The sequence below is a fragment of the Phoca vitulina genome, unplaced genomic scaffold (genome assembly GCF_004348235.1).
Source record: "Phoca vitulina isolate PV1807 unplaced genomic scaffold, GSC_HSeal_1.0 scaffold5, whole genome shotgun sequence".
NCBI lineage: Eukaryota > Metazoa > Chordata > Mammalia > Carnivora > Phocidae > Phoca > Phoca vitulina.
In genome coordinates, this window is record NW_022589708.1 from 54,872,975 (window position 1) to 54,896,238 (window position 23,264).

General features: G+C 40.3%; 2 protein-coding genes across 2 annotated transcripts in view; one reads left to right on the forward strand and one right to left on the reverse strand.

Moving 5' to 3' along the window:
- Positions 1 to 896, reverse strand: part of NUFIP1 (nuclear FMR1 interacting protein 1) — a 46,985-nt gene extending 46,089 nt beyond the window's left edge. Inside the window, exon 1 of the mRNA XM_032402982.1 lies at positions 440 to 896. Within this exon, the coding sequence (XP_032258873.1) occupies positions 440 to 845 (406 nt within the window). The 5' untranslated portion in view covers positions 846 to 896. The remainder of the gene's footprint in view (positions 1 to 439) is intronic.
- A 65-nt stretch (positions 897 to 961) lies between these two features.
- Positions 962 to 23,264, forward strand: part of GPALPP1 (GPALPP motifs containing 1) — a 35,345-nt gene continuing 13,042 nt past the window's right edge. The window contains exons 1-6 of the mRNA XM_032402983.1: positions 962 to 1,154; positions 12,173 to 12,305; positions 13,103 to 13,207; positions 14,931 to 15,039; positions 21,894 to 22,025; positions 22,467 to 22,631. Coding sequence (XP_032258874.1) covers positions 1,040 to 1,154; positions 12,173 to 12,305; positions 13,103 to 13,207; positions 14,931 to 15,039; positions 21,894 to 22,025; positions 22,467 to 22,631 — 759 coding nt within the window. The 5' untranslated portion in view covers positions 962 to 1,039. The remainder of the gene's footprint in view (positions 1,155 to 12,172; positions 12,306 to 13,102; positions 13,208 to 14,930; positions 15,040 to 21,893; positions 22,026 to 22,466; positions 22,632 to 23,264) is intronic.

Below are 23,264 nucleotides of genomic sequence, written 5' to 3' on the forward strand. Positions count from 1 at the left end.
CAATTCCACCCCAGGCTCCTTCCTCTCTAGCCACACGGGCTTTGGTTCTGATCTATAGCTCCTGCCTCAAGGTCTTTGCACTTGCAGTTCATCCCTATTCCCCACAGCTCTGATCCCTCACCTCCCTGAAGTCTTTGCTCGAATGTCACCTTGTTTATGACTACACTGACATTTAAAACTGCACTACCTATCATTCTTCTTCGCTTTGTCTCTCTCCGTAGCACTCACTGCCTTCTAATACACACCGCTTTATTCTAACTGCTGAATCGACTGAATAGGCGGGGAAAACACTACTGTGGGACAAACTGCGGACATTAATGAACAGACTCCAAGAGTGCAGGGCAGAATCAGAAATAGAGAGAGGAAAAGGGGGAAAGTGGGAGAGAGAAGAAGGGGAGAGGAAAAGTAAAGGGGTGGTAAGGAGTGGATAACAGCCTACCCGGAGCGTTCTGGTGCCCAGGAAAAACACCAGGAGACTGTCTCCAGTACCATGATGTCGAAGCCTGGAAATTCCAGGGAGGCTGGCCGTTGAGGTGAGGCTGAGAATCAAGGGGAGACTGGGCGTCGAAGGGAGGCTGTGCCCCGGGAAGAATCTGGGCGTCGAAGGGAGGAGGCGCCTCGGGGAGAGTCTGGGCCTCCTGGGGGTGCTGCTCCTCTGAGGAAGGCTGTGACCCTGCTACGGGAGGCGACGACGAAGGCGGTGGTGGTGGCGGCGGCAGCATTGCCCAGAGCATCCAGTTGTCCCGCGGCGCGGCAGTGTCGCTCAGAGGCCCCACCGTGGGGGTCCGTTCGGACGCTGGAAACCACCTCGCCGAAGTCACAAAACCACTAGCCTGCTCAGCCATGCCTCCCGCCAGGTAGGGACCCTAGCATGCGAATGTGGAACAAGCCTTAGGCGTCACTTCCGTTCTCGCGATTACCCGACTCTGCCAACCAGGGGCTTCTACGTCATTGGTAGGCGCCGGAAAAACCTCCTGCGTTTGCGACGGATCCCGGGCTGCCTTTTGGGGTAGACTTGATTCTGCGTGGTTAGAGTTGTATGCTTGACCCGTGTCCGCCACCGCGGATGGCGAGGGATCTGATCGGGCCGGCGCTACCGCCCGGCTTCAAGGCCCGCGGGACAGCGGAGGACGAGGAGCGAGACCCCAGCCCTGGTAAGCGGCGGCGTTGCCCGCCAGGCCCGCCCGCCCCTTCTCTGGCCCGGCCCCACTCTCTGAATAGAGGTCTAAGGCCTGAAAGGGCGGAGCAGTGGCAAGTGGGCGCGGCCGCCCGGAGCTAACTTTGCTTCTTTAGCTGTCGCGGGGAGGTGAGAGGGCTGGTTATCATACAACGATGATGTATTCTCATTTAGCGCTGAATGGGCTGGACCCTGTGCTAAACGATCTAGCAACTGTATAAGGTAAAGATTATTTGCATGTTACAAACGCGAATACTGAGGCCCAGGCTGTTGCCCAGATCACACAGCGGGTAAACGGTGGAGCCCGATTTAGGACACAGCCAGTGCTCCTAACCTCTGTGCCATATTGCTTTCTGACGTGTGATGCTCTTGGCTCTTGCAGAAGATGCTTTGCTCCCTAGCCCCCGACCTGCCTTCCTAGCCCCTTTTTCTCTCATTGTACCCGACACACACAGCCCAGTGCAGAAACCAGCCCGAGTTTCTGCGCCGTTCCTCAATTCTCTAGGCTCTTTCTGGCCTCACTCCACTTCTTGACATACCCGACAAGCTCCTACTCCATTCTCCAAGGCCCAACTTAAATGTCAGTGAAGCGTTTCCAAACTCTCCCAGGAATTGTTACGCCTTCCTTTTTCCCCCACGAGGTTTTCTTCTACTTAATTACGTAACATATTTAATACACTTTTTCTAAAAAATAACCTGTGACATATCTGCCTCACCATGACAGTATGATCTCCCCTTAACCGAGTGGGCACTTACCAAATAAATGCTTCCTATCTCTCTCCCTTAATGTTTGCTCTAATTGGGATTGACACCAAAGTTGAAAAGAGTAAAGCTGGAAAACTAACCCTCCCATTTATTTTTTAAGATTTTATGTATTTATTTGAGAAAGAGTAGAGAGTGAGTGAGAGGGAGAGAGAGCACAAGCCGGGAGGAGAGGCAGAGGGAGAGGGAGAAGCAGACGCCCCGCTGAGCAGGGAACCCAATGTAGGGCTGGATCCCAGGACCCTGAGATCACAACCCCAGCGGAAGGCAGACGCTTAAGGAACTGAGCCACCCAGGCGCCCCTAACCCTCCGATTTCTTAATCTAATTTTCATTCTTTGACGGGGGGGGGGGTGGCGGCATGTTTCCACCTAGAGATTTTCTTCCAGATTTCCTTTCTGTTATAACGGCTAACAAGTCATGTTTTTATTTTTAGCAAGGAAGGATCCGTTCAACTACAGTTGAAGAAAAGTGGGGTTAACCAGGTTTTTTAGTTGGGTTTCTACATGTATGTTGTTTTTTGGTTCACCATATTCCCTGATTTTAAACCAAGGCAGGATTTGCAGGTAAATAACCACTATCTCCCAAACAGGTACTTTTATTATGATTTACTTCCATCATTCTGCAGCATTTATTTCAGGTACTCCTTTCTCCATCCACTCTCTTATGTTTGTTTCTTTTGTGTATTCCTTCTCTTCTCACCCCCACTCTCAGCACTTAACACTGTGTGTGTATGTACCCCCCTCTGTCTTGACCAAGTTTTACTCCTGCGTGGAGCAGAGAAGATCCATGGTAGATATTTGCTGGCCACTCCTTCACCACGGACAACCTCTTGCACACAGCATGTCATTTTTAACACAAAATCCCCCCTACTATAATTCTGTTCCCCTCATAACCTCCTAGATGGCTGATCCTAAAACTGTTGCCAAAACATCTTGAGATATTTTTTATCTCGTTATTCTTCTGTCTGGTTTCTTAAGAAATTTATCAGTACCAGTATCCTTGAAATACACTCGGTCGCACCATAGACCTTCCCTTGGTGCCATCTTCCAGTCACTACCTGCCTCCCCATCCCTCTTTCAGCCAAAGGGGAACTACTATCTTGACTTATCATAGATTGGTTTTGTGTGCTGTATGTAAATGGAAAAATACAATATGAACTTTTTTTGTAACTGGCTTTATATTTTGGCATAACATTTGTGAGATTCATCATGTCGATGAATTATTGTGGGTGTTACTACAGATTGTTTATTGTCACTGCTGTCTAGCAGTCTATTATGTGAATGTTCTGCAGTTTCCTTACCCATTTTACTCTCAATGGACATTTGAATAGTTTCCCTTTTTTTGGCAGTTAATAAAGTCCTGCTATGCATTATAGTACATGTCTTTTAGTGAACACATGTTGCATTCCTTTTGAAATTTTTGGATCATTGGATATGCATCTATTCAGCTTTAGTGGATACTGCCAAACAGATTCCAATGTAGTACCAATTTACATGCCCACCAGCCTGGATGAGAATTCTCATGATTCCATGCTCTCACTTAGTTGTTTCTGTCTTTTTAATCTGATGGTTTGTAGCAGTATCTCATGGTAGTTTTAATTTGCAGTTCTCTGATAACAAATGAAGTTCACTACCTTTTCGTATTTTTTTTTGGAAATGCGGATGTGTGTCAGTCTTTTGTTCATTTTTCCATTGATTTGTCTCCCTTTCCTTAACTGATCTATTGAGTTCTTTATATAGTTTTGACAAGTCATTTTTTAGTTATGTGGTTGCAGATATCTTCTCTAATTCTCTGGCTTCCCTTTTCATTCTCTCATTAGTATGTTTCGGTGAACAGAAGTTTTTAATTTTAACATATTCTGATTTTTAAGGTATTTTTTTCTTTTATGGTTAGAGCTTTTTGTACCCTACTTAAGTAGTCCTTTCCTCCTCTAAGGTTACAGAGTTGTTCTTCATTTTATCCTACAAGCTTTATTGTTTTAGGCTTTCACATTTATATTTGCAGTTCTGGAATTGGTATTTGTGTATGGTGTGAGATAGGGGTGAAGAGTTATTTTTTCTTCACAGATATCCAATTGGCCCATCACCCTCCCTTCTCCATGATACTGTAATGTCACCTTCTTTATATATCATGTGACCATATATGTGCATCTAGTTTTTTTTCTTTTTCATTCTGGATAAAATATACATAACATTTACCATGCTAACCATTTTTTTTTTTTTTAAGATTTTATTTATTTATTTGACAGAGAGAGACACAGCAAGAGAGGGAACACAAGCAGGGGGGTGGGAGAGGGAGAAGCAGGCTTCCCGCAGAGCAGGGAGCCCGATGCGGGGGGCTCGATCCCCGGACCCTGGGACCATGACCTGAGCTGAAGGCAGATGCTTGACGACTGAGCCACCGAGGCGCCCCATGCTAACCATTTTTAAATGTATCATTCAACATTAACTACATTCACATTGTGCAACCATCACCACTATCCATTTCCAGAACACTTTTCTTCTTGCAAAACTGAAACTCTGTACCCATTAAACAGTGAGTCCCCGTTCCCACTTCCCCCAGCCGCTGGCAATCACCATTTTACTTTCTGTCTCCATGAATTTAACTACTCTAGGTCTCTCATACAAGTGGAATCATACAGGGGCACCTGGGTGGCTCAGTCAGTTAAAAGTCTGCTTTGACTCAGGTCATGATCCCTGGGGTCCTGGGATCGAGCCCCGCGTCAGGCTCCCTGCTCAGCATGCTTTTACTCTCTCTCTCTCTCTCTCATATAAATAAATAAATAAAAATCTTAAAAAAAAAAAAAATAAGTGGCATCATACAGTATCTTTTTGTGACTGGCTTATTTCACTTACCGTAATGTCTTCGGGTTCATCAGTGTTGTAGCATGCACCAGAAACCCAGTAGGATACCTGCCCTGTGTCCCTCATACTCAGCTACGTCCCTGAAAGAGATCACTGACAGAATTCGGAGGAGGGAGTGAGCACACAGGTCTGAGATGGAACAAATTAACTTTATTCAAATACTCTAGAATATTGAATGCTGGGAAATGTCCCCTCAGATCATGTCATTAGAAAAACTGGAGGGGGAAATGTTTTCTCAAGACCAGGCCATATCCTCCAGATGCTGCTTTGTGGAAGCTAAGTGGAGCCTTGGCTATTTTGACTCCAACTCCAGATTCCTCATGTGCAATGACCTTCACCTCCACTAATTTCAGCTGTATTTGTAATCACACACTGGACTCGTCCATCTCTGAAAACTTAAATTCAAATTTCATTCAGAGCAAGAATCCCTTATTCAGCCATCATTCTCATTCAGTTATTCCTGTTATACTTGTTTTTTTATTTTTGTTTTAAAACCTCATTAAGCTATGCAGTCTCTCTCTGCCCTCTGTCCTTTTTGGCCTCCTTCATTTAATCACTTCTGCCCCTGCTTGACCTAGACTTCACGATCCATCACTTCATCCCCTCTCTTGTAGTATTTTCAACTGCCTTACCCATTCAGGATTCTGTTAAACCCATCTGGCAAAAACCCAGCTCTAGATGAATCCAAATGTTGACCTCTCGTGAGCCTACCTCCAGCCTTCCAAATGCTGCTAGAAAAAACCTCAGATCTCCACAGGCTAATGTTACTAAAAATTAGTCTCCTCCCCAGTTGGGTTCTCAGCTCTGCCCAGCAATCCTCAGAGGCTTCCCCATGCAGCTCTCTTTCCCATTATCAACCATGGTTTTTTAAAAGCCTCTTTTCCTTTCTGAGACTATCTCTCCCTCTACTTTGCTTAGGAATAAATGCCATCTTAAAAGATCTTCCTCAGTTTTCTGTCACTATGCTTAAAACTTCCCTAGATGTGTGCCCCGCGTTTTTGTCTTCCCTTTGATTACAGTAGAAAAGGTACACTACCTTCTTTTAAGGCTAAGCCTTCCATTTTTACTCTGAATCCCTTCCCTTATTTGTTCTCAGGGTTCCTTGCCTGTAGCATTTGACCAAAGTATTCCAGTCTTTCCCATCTTTATGAAAATTCTACTCTACATCCCCCTGTAGCTAGTATTCTTTCTCTCTGAATCCTCTCCATTTTCTCCTTACCCCCTGCATTGTAGCTTCTTAACCCACTACATTCTGGCTTCTGTTCTTGGCAGTCTGCTGAGAATGCTGTCACTAAATCCACTGTGAAGATAAATAAGGACCACCCACCAATTGTTTTTCAGCACGTTTTGCTAAAATCCAAAGCACTCTTTTTTAGTCCTGACCTTGCTTGACCCCACAGCAACATTTAACCCCATGGATCCCTCCTTTCTATCCATTCTTGGTTCCAGCCCCCTGATCACATTTCAGTTTTTCTAAATGTGGTAGGCCTTATGCTTCCAGTTCTTTGGAGATGCTTTGCCTCTGCCTGGACTGCCGTTCCTCCAGTCCTCACCAGCTAAGTCACTTGAATCCTTCAGCCCCACCCCAACCATCACTTTCTCTAGGAAACATTCTCTGACGTAACTGTCTATTCCCTACAAAAGACTGAGTTGGGTTCTCCTTACTGATATTTCTGTGCTTAATCTTGTCACAGGATCAGCATTCTTTTCCTATAAAGGACCAGATAGTAAACATTTTAGGCTTTGCAGGTTAACAGGCAAAATCAAGATTAGTGTGAAAGTATGTATACGATAAGAGAGAAAACAAATTTTCATAAATTTTTGTTGAAATTCAAAACATAAAGGAGTACAATTTTATTGTAGTATATAAGTCTACTAACGAGAAGAATGGGATTGCTTTTGGTGGGAATATCATTTCATTTAACTGGGGTTCTAAGTTAGTGTTCCCTATAATCAGAATCCATAGCTGATCTGTAATGAAGGTCATTTCTTTAAGAGAAAGAGAACGCGTGTGTACATGGGGGTTGAGGGTGGGGGAGCAGATGGAGAGGGAGAGAGAGAATCCCAAGCAGGCTTCAAGCCCAGTGCGGGCCCGATACAGGGCTCAGTCTCATGACCCTACAATCATGACCCAAGCAGAAATCAAGAGTTGGATGTTTAACCAACTGAGCCACCCAGGTGCCCCTATAATGAGGTTTTATTTACTATACTGAATATATTTTTTTCTGTGCATAATTTCATGTTACAGATGTTACAGGGGAAAAATAATGAAATATAAGGCATAACCCCTATTCTCATGGAATTTATTACCTATTTGTAAAATTACCATTGCAGTGGGAGAGCTACCTTAATAATTATAATATAGCATTATTGTTTTAGGACAGAGATGAACTAGTTCATTACAAGTGCCTAAAATAATTTTGAGACAATTTATACAGTTCTAAAGAAGGATAACTATAAAAAAGTGAAGCCAGGTGTGTCCTTAATTTTATTAGAAAGTCTATAGTGTGGCTTATACCAACTTATTTTTCAATATTCTTTTTCCTTTTTAGGTCACTGTCTCTTAATATTCTGTTACTTCATTATATAATAGTTATTTCCTTTGATACAACCCAAGTGGAATCTCACTCTTTTACATTATTTTTCCTGTGATCATTTTTAAGAAATAAGGTTTTGCATTCTTCTCAGATGAGTTTTTATCTTCATCTATTTAACTGTTTTCTTTTTTATATACCACACTTGTTTCTTTAAAAATTTAAGGCAGAAAACAAAACAAAACATAAATTTGAGGCAAGTTTATCTGTTAGTTATAAAACCAAGGACAGCACATATTTAGGCCATTTAGTCTTTTAATCATTTGAACTGTATAAAAGAATAGTAAAATCTCTTTTTTTCTTTTTAAGATTTCATTTTTAAATAATCTCTACACCCAGCGTGGAGCTTGAACCTACAACCCTGAGATCAAGAGACATGCTCTACAGACTGAGTCAGTCAGGCGCCCCATAAAATCTCTTCTTGATCCAAACCAATCCAAAATTAGCCAGTTAATGTCAAATTGACAAATTACATTGGTAGCATTCTCATATAAGAAAAGATGGAAGCAAAAGAGAAAAAAATCTTCTCTTTAACATCCAGAATGAAGAGGAAGATGTAAGAGACAATCACTATGAAAGGGAAATGTAATCCTCTAGTCTTTGTGGTCAAGCTGTGACCTCCAGAGTTTTGAAGAAGGGTATTTATGGAAGGTGGTATCCTCCCCTTCTTGCTATAGTCTAAAAGGTATTTTCTCTAGGAATTAATATACATAAAGAGATCATTAGAAATTAGCAAAGACATTATTCATTAAGGTTACAAGTCAGATATGATCTCCATGTATAGTTGGGGAACACTCACATGCTCACTTCACTCATTCTTGAACAGGAGTTGGAGACATGGATCCTATCCCTTAATTCTTAATATTTTCCTCTTTTTGCTGCTTGACTGTTCTTTGCTAGGCATGCTATATTACTAGTTTAGTGTGTTCTAAAATACCTGCCTTTATTTAATGACATATAGAAGAATATTGGAAAAAATGCATCAAATTTTTTAAGATAAAAGTTTGGATTTTTAAGTCAACTTATTGTATATTGAGTATTTGTCTATAAAAGTACATCAAGAGGGGATAGGAAAAGAATGTTCAGAAATTGACCAAATGTTCCAAAACCGGCCCTAACTTTTCCCCTGAGCTTTATACCAGTATACCCAAGTACCACTGGTAGTGCCACTGACATGTTTAGTGGTCATGTTAAACTTACAATGTGAAAAGCAAACTCTTGGGGCACCTGACTGGCTCAGTCAGAAGAGTTGCGACTCTTGATGTTGGGGTCATGAGTTCAAATCCCATGTTGAGTGCAGAGATTACTTAAATAAATAATCTTAAAAAAAAAAAAAGAGATGTGGAAAACAAACTCTTGACACTTCCCCCAAACCTGCTTCCCTCTTAGTCTTCCCCCTATTAGAGAATAGCATTACCATCCTCCTAGCTGCCAGTCAGGCCAGAAACCTAAGACTCATCCTCAAGTTCTTTTTTCCCCCCCGTCACTTCTCTCATCCAGACCATTAGCAAGTCCTCTTTGCCTTTCCTTCACATTATGTTGGAAATCAAACCATTTCTTGCCAGCTTTCTAACTTGTCTCCCTTGCTCCCAATCTCCCAGTCTATTGTCCATAAGCAGACATGTTAAAAAATAATAATAATAATTCAGATTATCTCTCCAGACTTAAAACCTCTCAGTGACTGCCTATTATTAAAATCCAAACTCCTTACCACATCTCATATTAGTATGTACTGAGTGCTTACTGTATGCCAGCTACTGTGGTAGATGCTTTGCATGTGTTAACTGACGTGATCTTCACAACAGCCTAGTGAGATTGGAAATATTATTAACCTCATTTTACAGATCAAGAGTATAACACAGGATGGTTAAATAAGATCCAGGGGCACCCCGGTGACTCAGTCGGTTGAGCAACTGGCTCTTGGTTTCAGCTCAGGTCGTGATCTTAGGGTTGTGAGATCAAGCCCCGTGTCAGACTCCCACTTGGGGAGTGGGGGGTGTCTGCTTGAGAGTCTCCCTCTCCCTGCTTGCACGTGCTTTGTCTCTCTCAAATAAATAAATAAATCTTTAATAAATAAATAACATCCAAATCACACAACTAGTTAGCAGCTAAGCTGGAATTCAAAGCCAAAGAGTCTGACTCCAAAGAATACAGTCTGGCCCCTTTAAACTCTCCCAGCCTCATCTTGTCATTTTACTGACTTGGCTTTAGCTACACAAGTCTTTTTGTCCTTCAAGCATATCAAGCTTGTTTTCTCCATAGGACTTTTGCACTCGCTATTTCTCCATCTAGAATGTTCTTTCCTCAGTTGGATGGCCACTGTCATCTCATCATTTAAGTCTCCATTCAGATGTTGTTTTCTCTGAGAGGCCTTCCCTGACCTCTTTAAAATTACTTTCCCACATATTCACAGTCACTCTTTATATTTGTTTCCTTTTTATGTTGTTTTTGTAGAAGTATTTACTCAGTAAGTATTTGTTGGATGGATGGATATTGACTCTTTGTTGAATGTTGTCCAGTAATAGTGATTAAAGGTATGGGCTCTGAAATCAGACTCCTGGGTTCATATCCCAACTCCCTTGTTGAATTGTGTGAAGTTGGGAAAGTTGTTTTCTGCCTCGGTTTCCTCATCTGAAAAATAAAAATAATACTACTACCCTTAGAATTAAATAAGTTAATGGTTAATGCATGGAGCCCAGTGCAGGGCTTTAATTCATGACCCTGAGATCAAGACCTGAGCTGAGATCAAGAATCAAACACTTAGGGATGCCTGGGTGGCTCAATCAGTTAAGCGTCTGCCTTCAGCACAGGTCATGATCCCAGGGTCTTGGGATCGAGTCCCACATCAGGCTCCTTGCTTTGCAAGGAGCCTGCTTCTCCCTCTGCCGCTCCACCTGTTTGTGCTCTCTCTCTCTCTCTCTGACAAATAAATAAAATCTGGGCGCCTGGGTGGCTCAGATGGTTAAGCGTCTGCCTTCGGCTCAGGTCATGATCCCAGCGTCCTGGGATCGAGTCCCGCATCGGGCTCCCTGCTCCTTGGGAGCCTGCTTCTCCCTCTGCCTCTCTCTCTCTCTCTCTGTCTCTCATGAATAAATAAATAAAATCTTTAAAAAAAAAAAAAAAAAACAAATAAATAAAATCTTAAAAAAAAAAAAAAAGAATCAGACACTTAACCAACTGAGCCACCCAAGCACCCCTGCATGTGACTCTCTTAAAACAGGGTGTAGAAGGGGTGCCTGGCTGGCTCAGTCAGTGTAGCATACAACTCTTGATCTCAGGGTTGTGGGTTCAAGCCCTGTGCTGGGTGTAGAGATTACTTTTTTTAAAAAGTGCATAGCATATCAGAACTCAAGACATGTTATTTCTCTTATATTTATTATTTTCAGGTTTTTGCTGTTATTAATAGCATATCAAGGAAGCTCTTTGGAAAATCATATTTTTATGCCCTCCTCCAGCTGAATCAGAATCTCTGTGGAAAGGGCCCAGGAATCTTTTTTTTTTAAATATTTTGGCCATGTGATAAACCTCCAAGTTTGGGAACTGTGGCAGTAGAGTTTTAGCATCACTACTCAGGTTCTACATAGACATGTGTGACATCATGACATCATGCATTGGCATCATGCAGTAATTTATAATTTTGCTAAGTTGTAAAGTGAGAGTAAGTCGTTGTGGTGAGTGGGTCCAGAAAATTCCCACCCCCCTCCCTGGCATCCCCATCCTGGTGTAGCCTCATTCTCTTCTCTGTGTCTCTACTAGTAAGCAGTAAAGCTTAGAGTGACTCTAATTTTTATTTCTGCTTGAAAAATCATCTCAAAAAGAAAACTGAGGGGCACCCGGGTGTCTCAGTCAGTTAAGCATCTGCCTTCAGCTCAGGTCATGATTCTGGGGTTCTGGGATCAAGCCCCGAGTCAGGCTCCCTGTTCAGCAGGGGAATCTGCTTCTCCCTCTCCCTCTCCCTCTGCCCCTGCTTGTGCGTGCTCTCTCTCACTCTCTCTCTCACTCACTTTCAGATAAATGAAAATCTTAAAAAAACTGAGAAGTATGGTGATGCCAGGAAAGATACTTTTTAAAGTGGTGGTTCTTAATCAGAAACCAGAATGGATAGTTGTTGTTTTTTTTTTTTTTTTTTAAAGATTTTTATTTATTTATTGAGAGAGATAGTGATAGAGAGAGAGCATGAGAGGGGGAGAGTCAGAGCTAGAAGCAGACTCCCCGCTGAGCAGGGAGCCCGATGCGGGACTCGATCCCGGGACTCCAGGATCATGACCTGAGCCGAAGGCAGTCGCTTAAACAACTGAGCCACCCAGGCGCCCCTAGAATGGATAGTTTTGATGATTGATACATTAGAGTATGGAATGGCAGATTTGTTGCTTGGTTAGCACCGTTCCGTAAATACTGTCTACCAGATGCTGTCTGTAAGAACAAAAACTCATGAAACTATTTTGGCAGTTGCACCAACCAAAATGGCAAATTGTAAAATGTCAGTGCAAAAATTGTAAGATGTCAGGGAAGTTATGTGCCATTGTTATAGTTACAAGTTTGGGTATTAATTTTTTTATGAATCTCATACTACATAAGACATGATTTCTGCCCTCCTGGAGTTGGAAAGACAAAACCACCGCACACAAAATAGGAACAAATGAAATTAAAGTTCGTAATAAGTGATAGTCATTGAGTGCTGTGAATTTCAGAAAAGAAAATATAAGATGTCAGCTAAGGGGTTCATTGAAACAGTTGTGGCTGGTTAGGACTTACACATGAAATTTTCTTTAGTTGCAGGGCCAGCTCTGCCCCCTAATTATAAAAGCAGTAGCTCGGAGTCCTCAGACAGCGATGAGGACAGTAGTTCATTATATGAAGAAGAAAATCAAGAATCTGAAGAAGATGACACCAGTCCAGTGGCAAGGTCAGTCACTTAAATTAAATGATAAACCAAGCTTCAAACCTAGTATACATTGGCTGGAACAGAAGCTAGCCAGAGAACACCGTATCTGTATTTTTACAGCACAAAAAGAAATCCTTTCATATGGTATTGCCTCATGAACTATACTTTTGAGAAAGAAATGTATTCTAGTAGCAGATAGCTGTGGAGATTCCTAGGATTTCAATTAAATTCTTATAGAAAGGATTTTTCCCAAAGGGATTACTGAAGTGACTAAATATTCTAAATAAGCCATAGCATTTCTTTTAAAAATTATTTATGCAGTGGATGGTTTTTGCTTAAGTAAATGAATGATTTCCCTCTAACAATCTTACTTACTATAGGTCCATGAACATAAGAAGTGGAATCTTTGTTTAGTATTGGGTGGCAAGATTTTTTTTTATGCATTTTAAAGATTATGAGACAGAAATAGCAACTTAAAACCCTTCCTGAATGAGATTAAAATCGAGAGTCATGAACTTTTTGCTCAAAAACTTTCAGCATGTAGACTGAGGTTCAAAACCTCAACAAGTGGAATCTTTAATTAACACTGTAGAAAATACAGAAAACGGATAAAGTATTCCTGCTGTAGAGAATTAACCAAAAAATAAATTCCAGGAAAAGGTTAGTACAAGATCAACTGTGGTATCCATTTGTTCTTACTGGGCAAGAGTAATTTATTGTTTCGGTATTTATACAACTAGTTGGAGTTAGTGCTTCCTTTAAAACTTAAAATTTCTCTATGAAAAAAATTGCATAAAGTTGCGCTACTGTGTTTTTAGAAAACAGAGGAGAAATCAAGATGATGACGACGATGATGATGATGAAGGGTTTTTCGGACCAGCTCTTCCTCCTGGATTTAAAAAGCAGGATGATTCTCCTCCAAGGTAATAATGTGTGATAGTTCAAGCCTGTCTTTTTAAATATTTCAATTAGTGTTTGTTAATTCACTGAAGAGTTGTCCGAAATTGTTGTTAACTTAGAGATTTATATAATATTTGAAATGCATAGGGAAAAGTAGTCGTTTCCTATAACAAAAATGATTATTTAATTGTAGTTTATAAAAAAGCTTCCACATCTCTTAGTTAGTGCTCATAAGATGTTTTATAGTAGACTGGAACATTATTCTTCTTCCCCCCTTTTTTTAAATAGATAAGGTTGCACACATAGTTAGTATCCTATCTGGCCTGGGGCTGGAATCCTGGTATTTGACTTTAAAATCAGATGCTTTCTTAGTTATTTGGTGACAGAAGAAACAATTCCTGTATGCCACGTTAAACAATTTGACTAACTTCTCTGTACCTCAAATTTGCCATCTGAAAAATAGGATAACAACAAGTACCTTTCAAAACTGTTGTGATGATTGAGATTTCATATTTACATACATATACACATGTGTTTGTGTATGTCTCTTACGTGATGCCTGGCCCCAAGTAAGTATATAGTAAGTATTGATTCCTATCTTCTTCTCAGAATTAAAAATTTTTAAATGCTGGATATGAAGTTGCACACCAAATTGTTTATACCAGAACACTATTACTAATACGCGAGAGCAAATAGAAAAGTACATTGTACTTTTTACATTCAAACTTTGTAATCACATTCGTCAGCTCCAATTTTCATATTACTTTGGTCCTTTTAGATTAATAGGGATAGACTCTCCACTGATTTTATATGGCCCCCAAGCCAAGAATAATCTTTAAAGGATCATTTAAAGAACAAAGACAGGCATGCCTAAGAGCCCTATAGATGGCCCTCAAAGCCTAAAATGTCCTATTTGGCCTTTTACAGAAAATTTGCTGACCACTGGGGCATAACATTCCTTTCAAGAAAGCACATTATTAGATGTACAGCAAATTCTTTCTTGAGAGTTATATTTTGGCTATTAAATGGCCAGGATCAGAACCCAGACCTGCTGACTCTGGGTAGTATTTTTTTCTCTTCAAGAAGCTTGTCTCTGAGGCTCTAGTTGAACACAGTGCAACCTGGAAAATTCAGCTTAGGACTTCAATGCCATGCTGGTTGGTAATCCTGGCACAGTGACATCTCTGGGAAAAACACTGGTATGAAAGAAAGGATGAAGAAACTGAAAAGCACAAAAGAAAGGAGAAAATATCTTGTCTCTGTTATTTTTTATTTTATTTTATTCTTAGAACTCAATTTCTACTTAAGGAGTTCTGACTATAGTTAGATTGCCCCTGAGGAATGTGTCAATGGACAGTGACGATCAAAAGTGAAAGCCAAAGCACAAAATAGAAAAAGATCTTCACAGGCTTTAATTCTTAATAAGGACTTTTAAAAAATTGTTATTTTTCTTTAATGTAGTTCTTTTAGGAAATGGGTATACACCACTGCCACAAAGATTTGAGAATTACTGGTTTAGTATCTTAGCATTGACTAACAAATAGAAAGTAAAAATGAGAAAATTAGATTTTTTTAAAGATACTACTAAATGGGAAAATACTAGGTTATAAAATAAAAGTAATATGTTAAATAAAATTCTCATTTTCAACATTTGCTATTATTTGGCTTTATATTTGTGATCTTTTATTCTAAAAGCTGCTTTTTTTAAAGTCAGGGAGAATGTTAAAGGTACATTTTATTTTTCAGGCCTATAATAGGTCCTGCACTACCACCTGGTTTTATTAAATCTACACAGAAAAGTGACAAAGGCAGAGATGATCCAGGACAACAAGTATCATCATATTTCAACTCTGAGGTTTGGAAAATTTTTGATTAAAGAATAAGATGTAGCAAACTCAAGATTCTACAGAGTAATGTAACCATTTGGCTCAAATGTAACAAATATGCAGTCCTATTCCCATTAATCTAGGATTGTAAGGTAGATAGATGAAATCAAAAGCTTCTCCCAGAACCGAAATGTTAGAAAAATAATAAGGCAGTTACATGGTGACAAGGGCGTTACCTAAAGGCCTTACCTTTAAAGGGAAGCTTTAAAGTGCTAGGAAATAGAACATGATGAAAAGTTTAAAGAATCATTGTGATTTGACCTGAAAAAGAGAAAGCTGAGGAATTTGTTGACAATGATCTTTGCCTTGAAATCAGCTCTTACCTGTACAGCTCTGGTGTCTGTATCTAACAAAGCTGGGAGTTAAGTGATTTTATGAAAAGATAGGTCAAATGATATGAGAGTCAAGTATAAAAGCTGTTTTCTTGTCAGAGGCCTAGTTCTTTTTCTTTTTCTTTTTTTTTTAAGATTTTTATTTATTTACTGAGAGAGAGAGAGAGAATGATGGAGAGAGAGCATGAGAGGGAGGAGGGTCAGAGGGAGAAGCTGACTCCCTGCTGAGCAGGGAGCCCGATGGGGGACTCGATCCTGGGACTGCAGGATCATGACCTGAGCCGAAGGCAGTTGCTTAACCAACTGAGCCACCCAGGCGCCCCTAGGGGCCTGGTCCTTAACAATAGCTGAAAATTATAGAGTCCTTTATAATTTGTAATGCTTTTTCCCTATCTATGGATGGATATTATTTTTATCTTCTCTTCAACCATATGCGCTGGATATGATCCGCCATCTTACAGATGCTAAAAAAACAAAACAAAACAGAAATTAGTTAACTTACCCAAGATCCCAAGATTGCAGTTTATACTTATCAAAGCCAAGGCTTAAACCCAGTTCTTTTTTTTAAGATTTATTTTTAAGTAATCTCTACACTCAACTCAGGCTTGAATCCACAACCCCAAAATCAAGAGGCACTCGCTCTACCAACTGAACCAGCCGGGCGCCCCTTAAACTCAGTTCTTAAGACTTTAGATCACCTGTTCAGTCTGTTAGTCTACAGTAGCTTCCTGTACATTCATCTCTACTAAGAATTCAGCAGTTACACTGAGGTTGTTACTAAGGAAAATGTAACACAGTGATTAAGACCATGAACTTCAGAGTCATTTATTCATTCCTTCAACAGATATTTATAGAGCACCTACAATGTATCAGGCACATAGTCAAAGAAATGAGTCTGTCAGCAGATCCTGTTGTTTCTACCTTCAAAAGATACCCACAATCCAGCCATTTCTGTGACCACCCTTGTCTGAGTCAATATCATATTCCACCTGTTTTATTGGTCTTGATACTTTAGCCCTTGTTTTTCTGCTACCTCTTCTCAACACAGCAGCTAGAGTGGCTCGGATAAAATGAAGTCAGATCATGTCACCCACACTCAAAACCATCAGATTGCTCCTCCTGTCTCTGCATAAAAGCCAAAGCCCAGGGCGCCTGGCTGGCTCAGTCAGTAGAGCACGCAGCTCTTGATCTCAGGGCCATAAGTTTGAGCCCCACCTTGGGTGTAGGGATTACTTTAAAAAAAAAAAAAAGAAAAATAAAAAAAGCCCTTACAGGAACCTCTACAACCTGGTCTCCTTTAGCTCCCTGATTTTCTCTTACTTTAATCTGACCACGCTGTGCTCCTTGCTCTACCTCTTCACATAGCTAGGCAGGCTCCTACCCCTGAGTATTGATGCCTGTAATTCTCTCCAAAATGGTCTTCCCTAGATATCTGTGTGGCTTGCTTCCCAGAACTTCAGTTTTGGCTGGAATGTCACCTTAATGAGGTAGTTTCTGACCTCCTAATTCAGAATTGCTAACTCCTCTTCCCCTCACTCCTATCTCCTTCCCTCCTTTAATTTTCTCCAGAGCATCTATCACCACCTCAGATACCATTTGTTTTACTGCTTCTTTTTGTTTATTGTTGACCTCTCCCCCTAGAATATGAGTCCATTGAGGACAGAGATTTTTGTCTTCTCTCTAGTATATATTCAGAAGTGTTTGTTGAATGAATGAGTAAGTTAGACACAGTCCCAGCTAATCACACCTGCAGTGTAGTGGGGAATACAGCCATTAAACAAACATCCAACATTACGAGTGCTTCAAAAGGCAAGACAAAACATAGTGGAAGCATGACAGACGACTTTAAACTAATCTGAAGAAATGAGAAAAAGTCTTTGTCTCTGAGAAAATGTCTAAAGATTGATGAGTTGGAGCTATCTCAGCAAAGAGGGCAGGAAAGATTGTTCCAGAAAGTACAGATAGCTTCTTTGAAGGCAAAAGAGTGTGGGGAGGGAGAGTTAGGGTTTAAGAAGTCCAGTGTGGTTAGCGTGGAAAGAAGAAGACAAGAGCCACTGGAGCTTCAAATCCTGGGTGAGTTTAGTTTCATGTCAGTATCATGCTGGTTGTTATCCTTATCTTAGAGGGTTGTTGCAAGGATTAAGTCAGAACAGTAGGTATTCAACTTACAGTAGCTCTCATCATTGTCATTATTCTTACCATCTTCACTACTGATGTCATGAGAGTATCTTTGAAAAATTTAGTCTAAGTATAAGGAATCCTTCTAGCAAGGTTGCTAAATACAAGAATAAATTCCCAGAGGAAGTACCTTCAGGCATATGGAAGACTGAGCTGGCAGGTCATGCTCGGGTCTCCTGCCACAAACACAAAGAAATGCAGGGGCGAAATAGCAACAAAGTTAATACACAGCGAAGCTCAGAAGAAAGAAAGGGAAGTCTGCAGGTGCTAGTGACATTGAGAGAATTCAAAGCTAGGGCAGGAAACACAGCAGAGGACCAGGGTGGTTTTAGGGAAGCCAGCCATAGCCCTAGAGTTGGGCTTGGGGAACAGAGCTATAGCTTCAGCTGTGCAGGCAGAGGAGGGGGAATTGAGTCTCTGAATAAAACCCACAGCCTCATAGTTCCACTCTGTCTGCAAAAAGAGTCCTGGAGAAATATAACCTGCGGCCCATCGAAAGTGGGAAGGAAGTTCCATGCTCTCCATAACCTACTTTCAGATGATTCCCAATATGTCTATCTGTCTGCCTCACATACAGAGGGGCAGGGGAATGGGGAAAGAAAAATAAATATGGTGAAATGTTTTTGTTTTTGTTTTTGTTTTTTAAAGATTTTATTTAATCACTCGAGACACAGGGATACAGAGAGAGGGCACGAGCAGGGGGAGAGGCAGAGAAAGAAGCAGGCTCCCCGCTGAGCCAGGAGCCGGACGTGGGGCTCAATCCCAGGACCCTGGGATCATGACCCGAGCCGAAGGCAGATGGTTAACCATCTGAGCCACCCAGGCGCCCCAATATGGTGAAATGTTAGCAGCTGATGAATTTGGGTGAGGATACATGGGTGTTAGTTGTGAACTACATTTTCCAAAAAATTTGTTAAATTGTAGCATAATTCAGCTTTATTCATGCTTGGAATTTTGTCCTAATTCACCTAGACAGCAGATGGATAGTTTATATAATTCCCTAGTGGTATCTCTTCTATATTTTCTATTTCTCTTAGCAAAAGGTGAGGGGTAAGGGTAGGGCAGGGCTTACACCATTGTATACCTGTTGTACTCTTGGTTCTGAATCATTTACTTTATAATTTCCCTCTAACTAAACCCTTTTCAAAAAAATACTTTTTTTGTTTCATATTTTACTTTTTCAGAGGGACTTCTTTTAGTCTCTCATTCACAACATATACCCCTAAATTAAGACACACACAATAATACTAATTGTCAGCATTTGTGGAGCGATTGCCATAAGCCTGACACTGCAAAGCACAACATAAACATATATTTGCATGACTTAATTATATTCCCAGGCCGCATAAACTTAATTTAATCGAAACAGCAATCCTGGGAAATGGTGTGTCAGCCAGAAAGCTTTTAGCAGCAAATAACAGAAAATCCCACTCAAAATGGAACTTTGTCTTAACGTACTTAGTTAGCAAATGGGCTGTTTATGTAATTGCCTGGGTGATCTATAATCTATATTCCCAAAATAAGGAAAATGTGTTTCATATGTAATAAAAGGTATAGAACTAGGGTCATTCTAGGTTGGTTCGTTGAACAGCCTTTATAAATGATATCCAAGCCTGCAGCTTTTTTCGTCTTTTCTGTCATCTACAGTATGTTAATTCCTCTTAGGGTGACCCTTCGTTATACCAGGAAGCCTGTCAAAGTTCTAAGATTCCCACGCACATGCCAATGTCCAGACAGAGGAGGGAATGATCCTACCCTGTGCCCCTTTTGTAGAGGAAGGAACACCTTTCCAGGTTTCCTATAGGCCTCTCCTCAGGTTTCCTCAGCCAGAATTGGATCACATGCCCACGCCTTGGCTAGTAAGTTGGGCAAGAGGAATTCAACCAAATTGATTGGCTTAGAATTACCAACATTTTTCCCCAGGAGTTAGAGAAGTCCCCAGGTTCCTGAGAAAGGCATGGCTCCAAAGAGGATGAACAAAACATGGGTTCTCTTAAAAATAGAGTAGTTACAGTTACTGGTTGGAGCCATTATAATCCCGATCTAAAAGACCAAAAACCAGAACACCTGGGTGGCTCAGTCAGTGAAGCAGCCAGCTCTTGATTTCGGCTCAGGCCATGATCTCAGGGTCCTGGAATCAAGCCCCACGTCAGGCTCCATGCTCAGCAGGGAGTCTGCTTGAGGATTCTCTCTCCCTCTCCCTCTGCTCCCCCCCGTCTCTCTCTCTCTCTCTCTCTCTCTCTCTCAAATAAATAAATCTTAAAATACATAAACAAATAAAAGACAAAAAACCAAGACCTTTACTAAAAAGGCTAAATAGCACGTCCGAAGTCACATGCTAATACGATAGCAAATTGAGGCCTTGAAACTAGTTCTAACTGCAGTCCACAGTATAAATCAGTAAGATATATAATTTCTGCTGTATTTCTGTATAAAATAGCTCACCTTTAAAAAAAAAATTTAATTCGGGGCCCCTGGGTGGCTTGGTCATTAAGCATCTGCCTTCGGCTCAGGTCACTATCCCAGGGTCCTGGGATCGAGTCCCACATCGGGCTCCCTGCTCAGTGGGGAGCCTGCTTCTCCGTCTCCCACTCCCCCTGCTTGTGTTCCCTCTCTTGCTGTTTCTTTCTCTCTGTCAAATAAATAAAATCTTCAAAAAAAAAAATTTTAACTCATCAGGACACCAAAATAATTAGATAGCTAGATTGGATTTGGATTATGATCCCAGTTTCTCTTTTTCAGTTTAGTGTGTTGGGCCTGATTTTCATTTTGCTCCCTTAGTTTATAACTCCCAACACTCTGTGATCTCTATTCCTAAAAATTCCACGCATCATCCTACCAAGACATGCAAGATGTGCCGAATTCTATCTTTATAAAATCATCTCATGTTAGATGGAAGTAAAAACAACATTTGCTTATCCCATCATCTTACGCTTTAATACCATATTAATGTCATGCCTCTCATAGTTGTAAAAGTTCATTGTATCTTTTATATTTCCTCATTTTCTGTCACCAAGTATTATTTTGTAAGGGCTATAAATATGTTTAAGGTAATATCTTTGACATCAAAGAGCTTACCTTTGTAGAGATGAGCTATAAACACTTAAGGTTAAACATTAACAGTTGAAATAAAAAAAAATAGAGGGGATTCTCTAGTGTAAGTTGAAAACATACTGTCCTTAATCTTAGAATATTTTCATCTTAAATAACCTTGAACAAGTTGTTTAACCTTTCTAAATATACTTCTCCAAACCTAAGTTTCCTGGAAAAGAAAATAGGAATAATAATGCCTTTTCACAGTTTTTATAAGGATCAAATGATGCGTTGTATACCAAAGTCCATAGTTAGAGAAAGTGGGTGTATGTGTGTGTGTGAGTGATTTAGAGTAAGCCAAGAGATAACATGTAGTTATGTAATTATTTGTACCAATAGCAATTGCGTTAAGGGTGCAGAGAAGAAACCGCAGATAGAAAGTTAACACTGAGTAGCTAGTGGGGAAAATGTAAACAACACAAATGAACTTGATCCTGATAGTTTGAAAAAAGACAAGCAAGAAGCTGTCCATCAGAGCTGGAGGACAAATGTCTTATTGTTGTTTATCTTAACCTGTCTCCTCCTTGAGAACAAGGACTGCTTGAAGCCCTAGAGTATATAGCATTTAACAGAGTCTTACATACAAACGCTTTATTCAAAGGATTGCTTGAGAACAAATTGAATTCACTTATTACAATACTGTTAGGTCTTTAGGATAAAGGGGGTGCTTTGGGAACAAAGTTAACTCATTTTGGGCCAGTATTTGTGGGCTGTTGCAAGCATTTGTATTTCCGTGCACTGTGCTGAGTCATGAAGGCTCATAGAGCTTCCAAGAATGTCTTACTTGTGTGTGTCTTATTCCAAAGAGCTTTTTCTGTACCAGGAATGAAAATGGTTTCAACTTTTGTCATCTCTAACCAACTAGTAATAATTACCTGGACTATTACATTGAGAGGAATTGTGAGGCCACATCTGTGTCCATCAGGAAGAAAACTGAAATAATTTAATGAGGTCTCCCGTGGAAATGGGAGGGTGGAGACAATCCACATTACGTGTATTTGTCATCTCTGTACTTTAGGAAGTACGAGGAAGTACTGTGTACTTTAGGAAGGCAAGGAAAAAGTCCTCATTGCTCAGTGATTAGCCCTCAGTGCGTTGTTGGCATTTTTGTTTTAGTGTCTCTAGGTAATCAGTTTCGGTGAAATTTTAAGTAATTTAGGATCATTTTCTATAACCTGTGGCTCTGTTCCTGGTTTAAAGGTAATGTCTTATTTCAAAAGGAAACAGATAGCAGTGAAGATGAGGACATTGTTGGACCAATGCCTGCAAAAGGCCCAGTTAACTATAGCGTCACAACAGAGTTTGAAAAAAGGGCCCAGCGAATGAAAGAAAAACTGACCAAAGGAGACAATGTAAGTTTTAAAGAGACTATACTCTGAGAGCTAAGCTAAATGGATTAAAAATCTAAATTTTAAAAATAGACATGAAAGAAAATATATGCACGAATGTATATAAAGAAAATTTAGGAGCAAGGTAACCCAGAAGCTGGAAAAGGAAAAGACTGGTAGATTTGCCTATCTAAAAATTTCTGTATGGCAAAACATAACAGAGTCAAAAAAATAATAAATTAGATGAAGGTATTTGTAACATATATGACAAAATATCAATCCTTTATATTAAATTCTTTCTCTTAAAGTGTATTTTTTAACCTTAAAGCCTCAACTGAGAAACATGGCCACTTACAGAGTATTTTACACACACACACACACACACACACACACACACTCACACACACACACAGAGTCCAGGCTACCGTTTTTTTTCTTTTTTCTGGCTTTTTATTTCTCCTAAAGGATTCATCTAAACCAATGACAAGAGAATCATGGATGACTGAGCTTCCTCCGGAAATGAAAGACTTTGGTCTTGGGCCCAGAACTTTTAAGAGAAGAGCCGATGACAGATCTGGAGATCGATCAGTCTGGACAGACACCCCAGCGGACAGGGAGAAGCAAGCCAAGGTGAGAGGGTTTGTTTGTTCATGTATTTCTGCCCATGTCTGCTCTATTTTGAAAAGAGATAAAGCATAATTATTTCAGGGTACTATTTTTTAAATTATGATTCCAAAAGGAAAATATAGATTTCCCCCTGAAAGAAAATAACGAAAGTGACACCAGTTGCTTACTGTGTCCCAGTGAACTGTCTCATTTAAATCTCAAGAAAACCCAGAGACATGGACTTATTGACTTCATTTTCTAGAGGGAGAAACTAACTTTTATGAGGTCAACTTTTCTGGAATTAGAGGACTGGTAAGTAATGAACAATAATTCTATTCTAGACCTTTCTGTAACAGCAGAGGAGGCCACAAAAGAGGAGATGTGGAAATGAGCTGCACACTTTGGATGACTCATGTTGGAGTGCCTGTCTACTCTTTCTTAACTGGTGTTTTATAAAAATAACATACTGGCATTTTTATAAGTTAGCCTTTAAGATTGTTTCAAAAAAGACATTCCCTTGTTTACATGGATCTAATCATGCCTACATTTAGTTGTGCTTTTCTCTGTCCTTCTGTTCCTCATTATAGGTAAATAGATGTCTAGCCTACAGCCAGATATGCAGGGAGTCTTCTTCAGAGGACAGTATCACAGAAAATG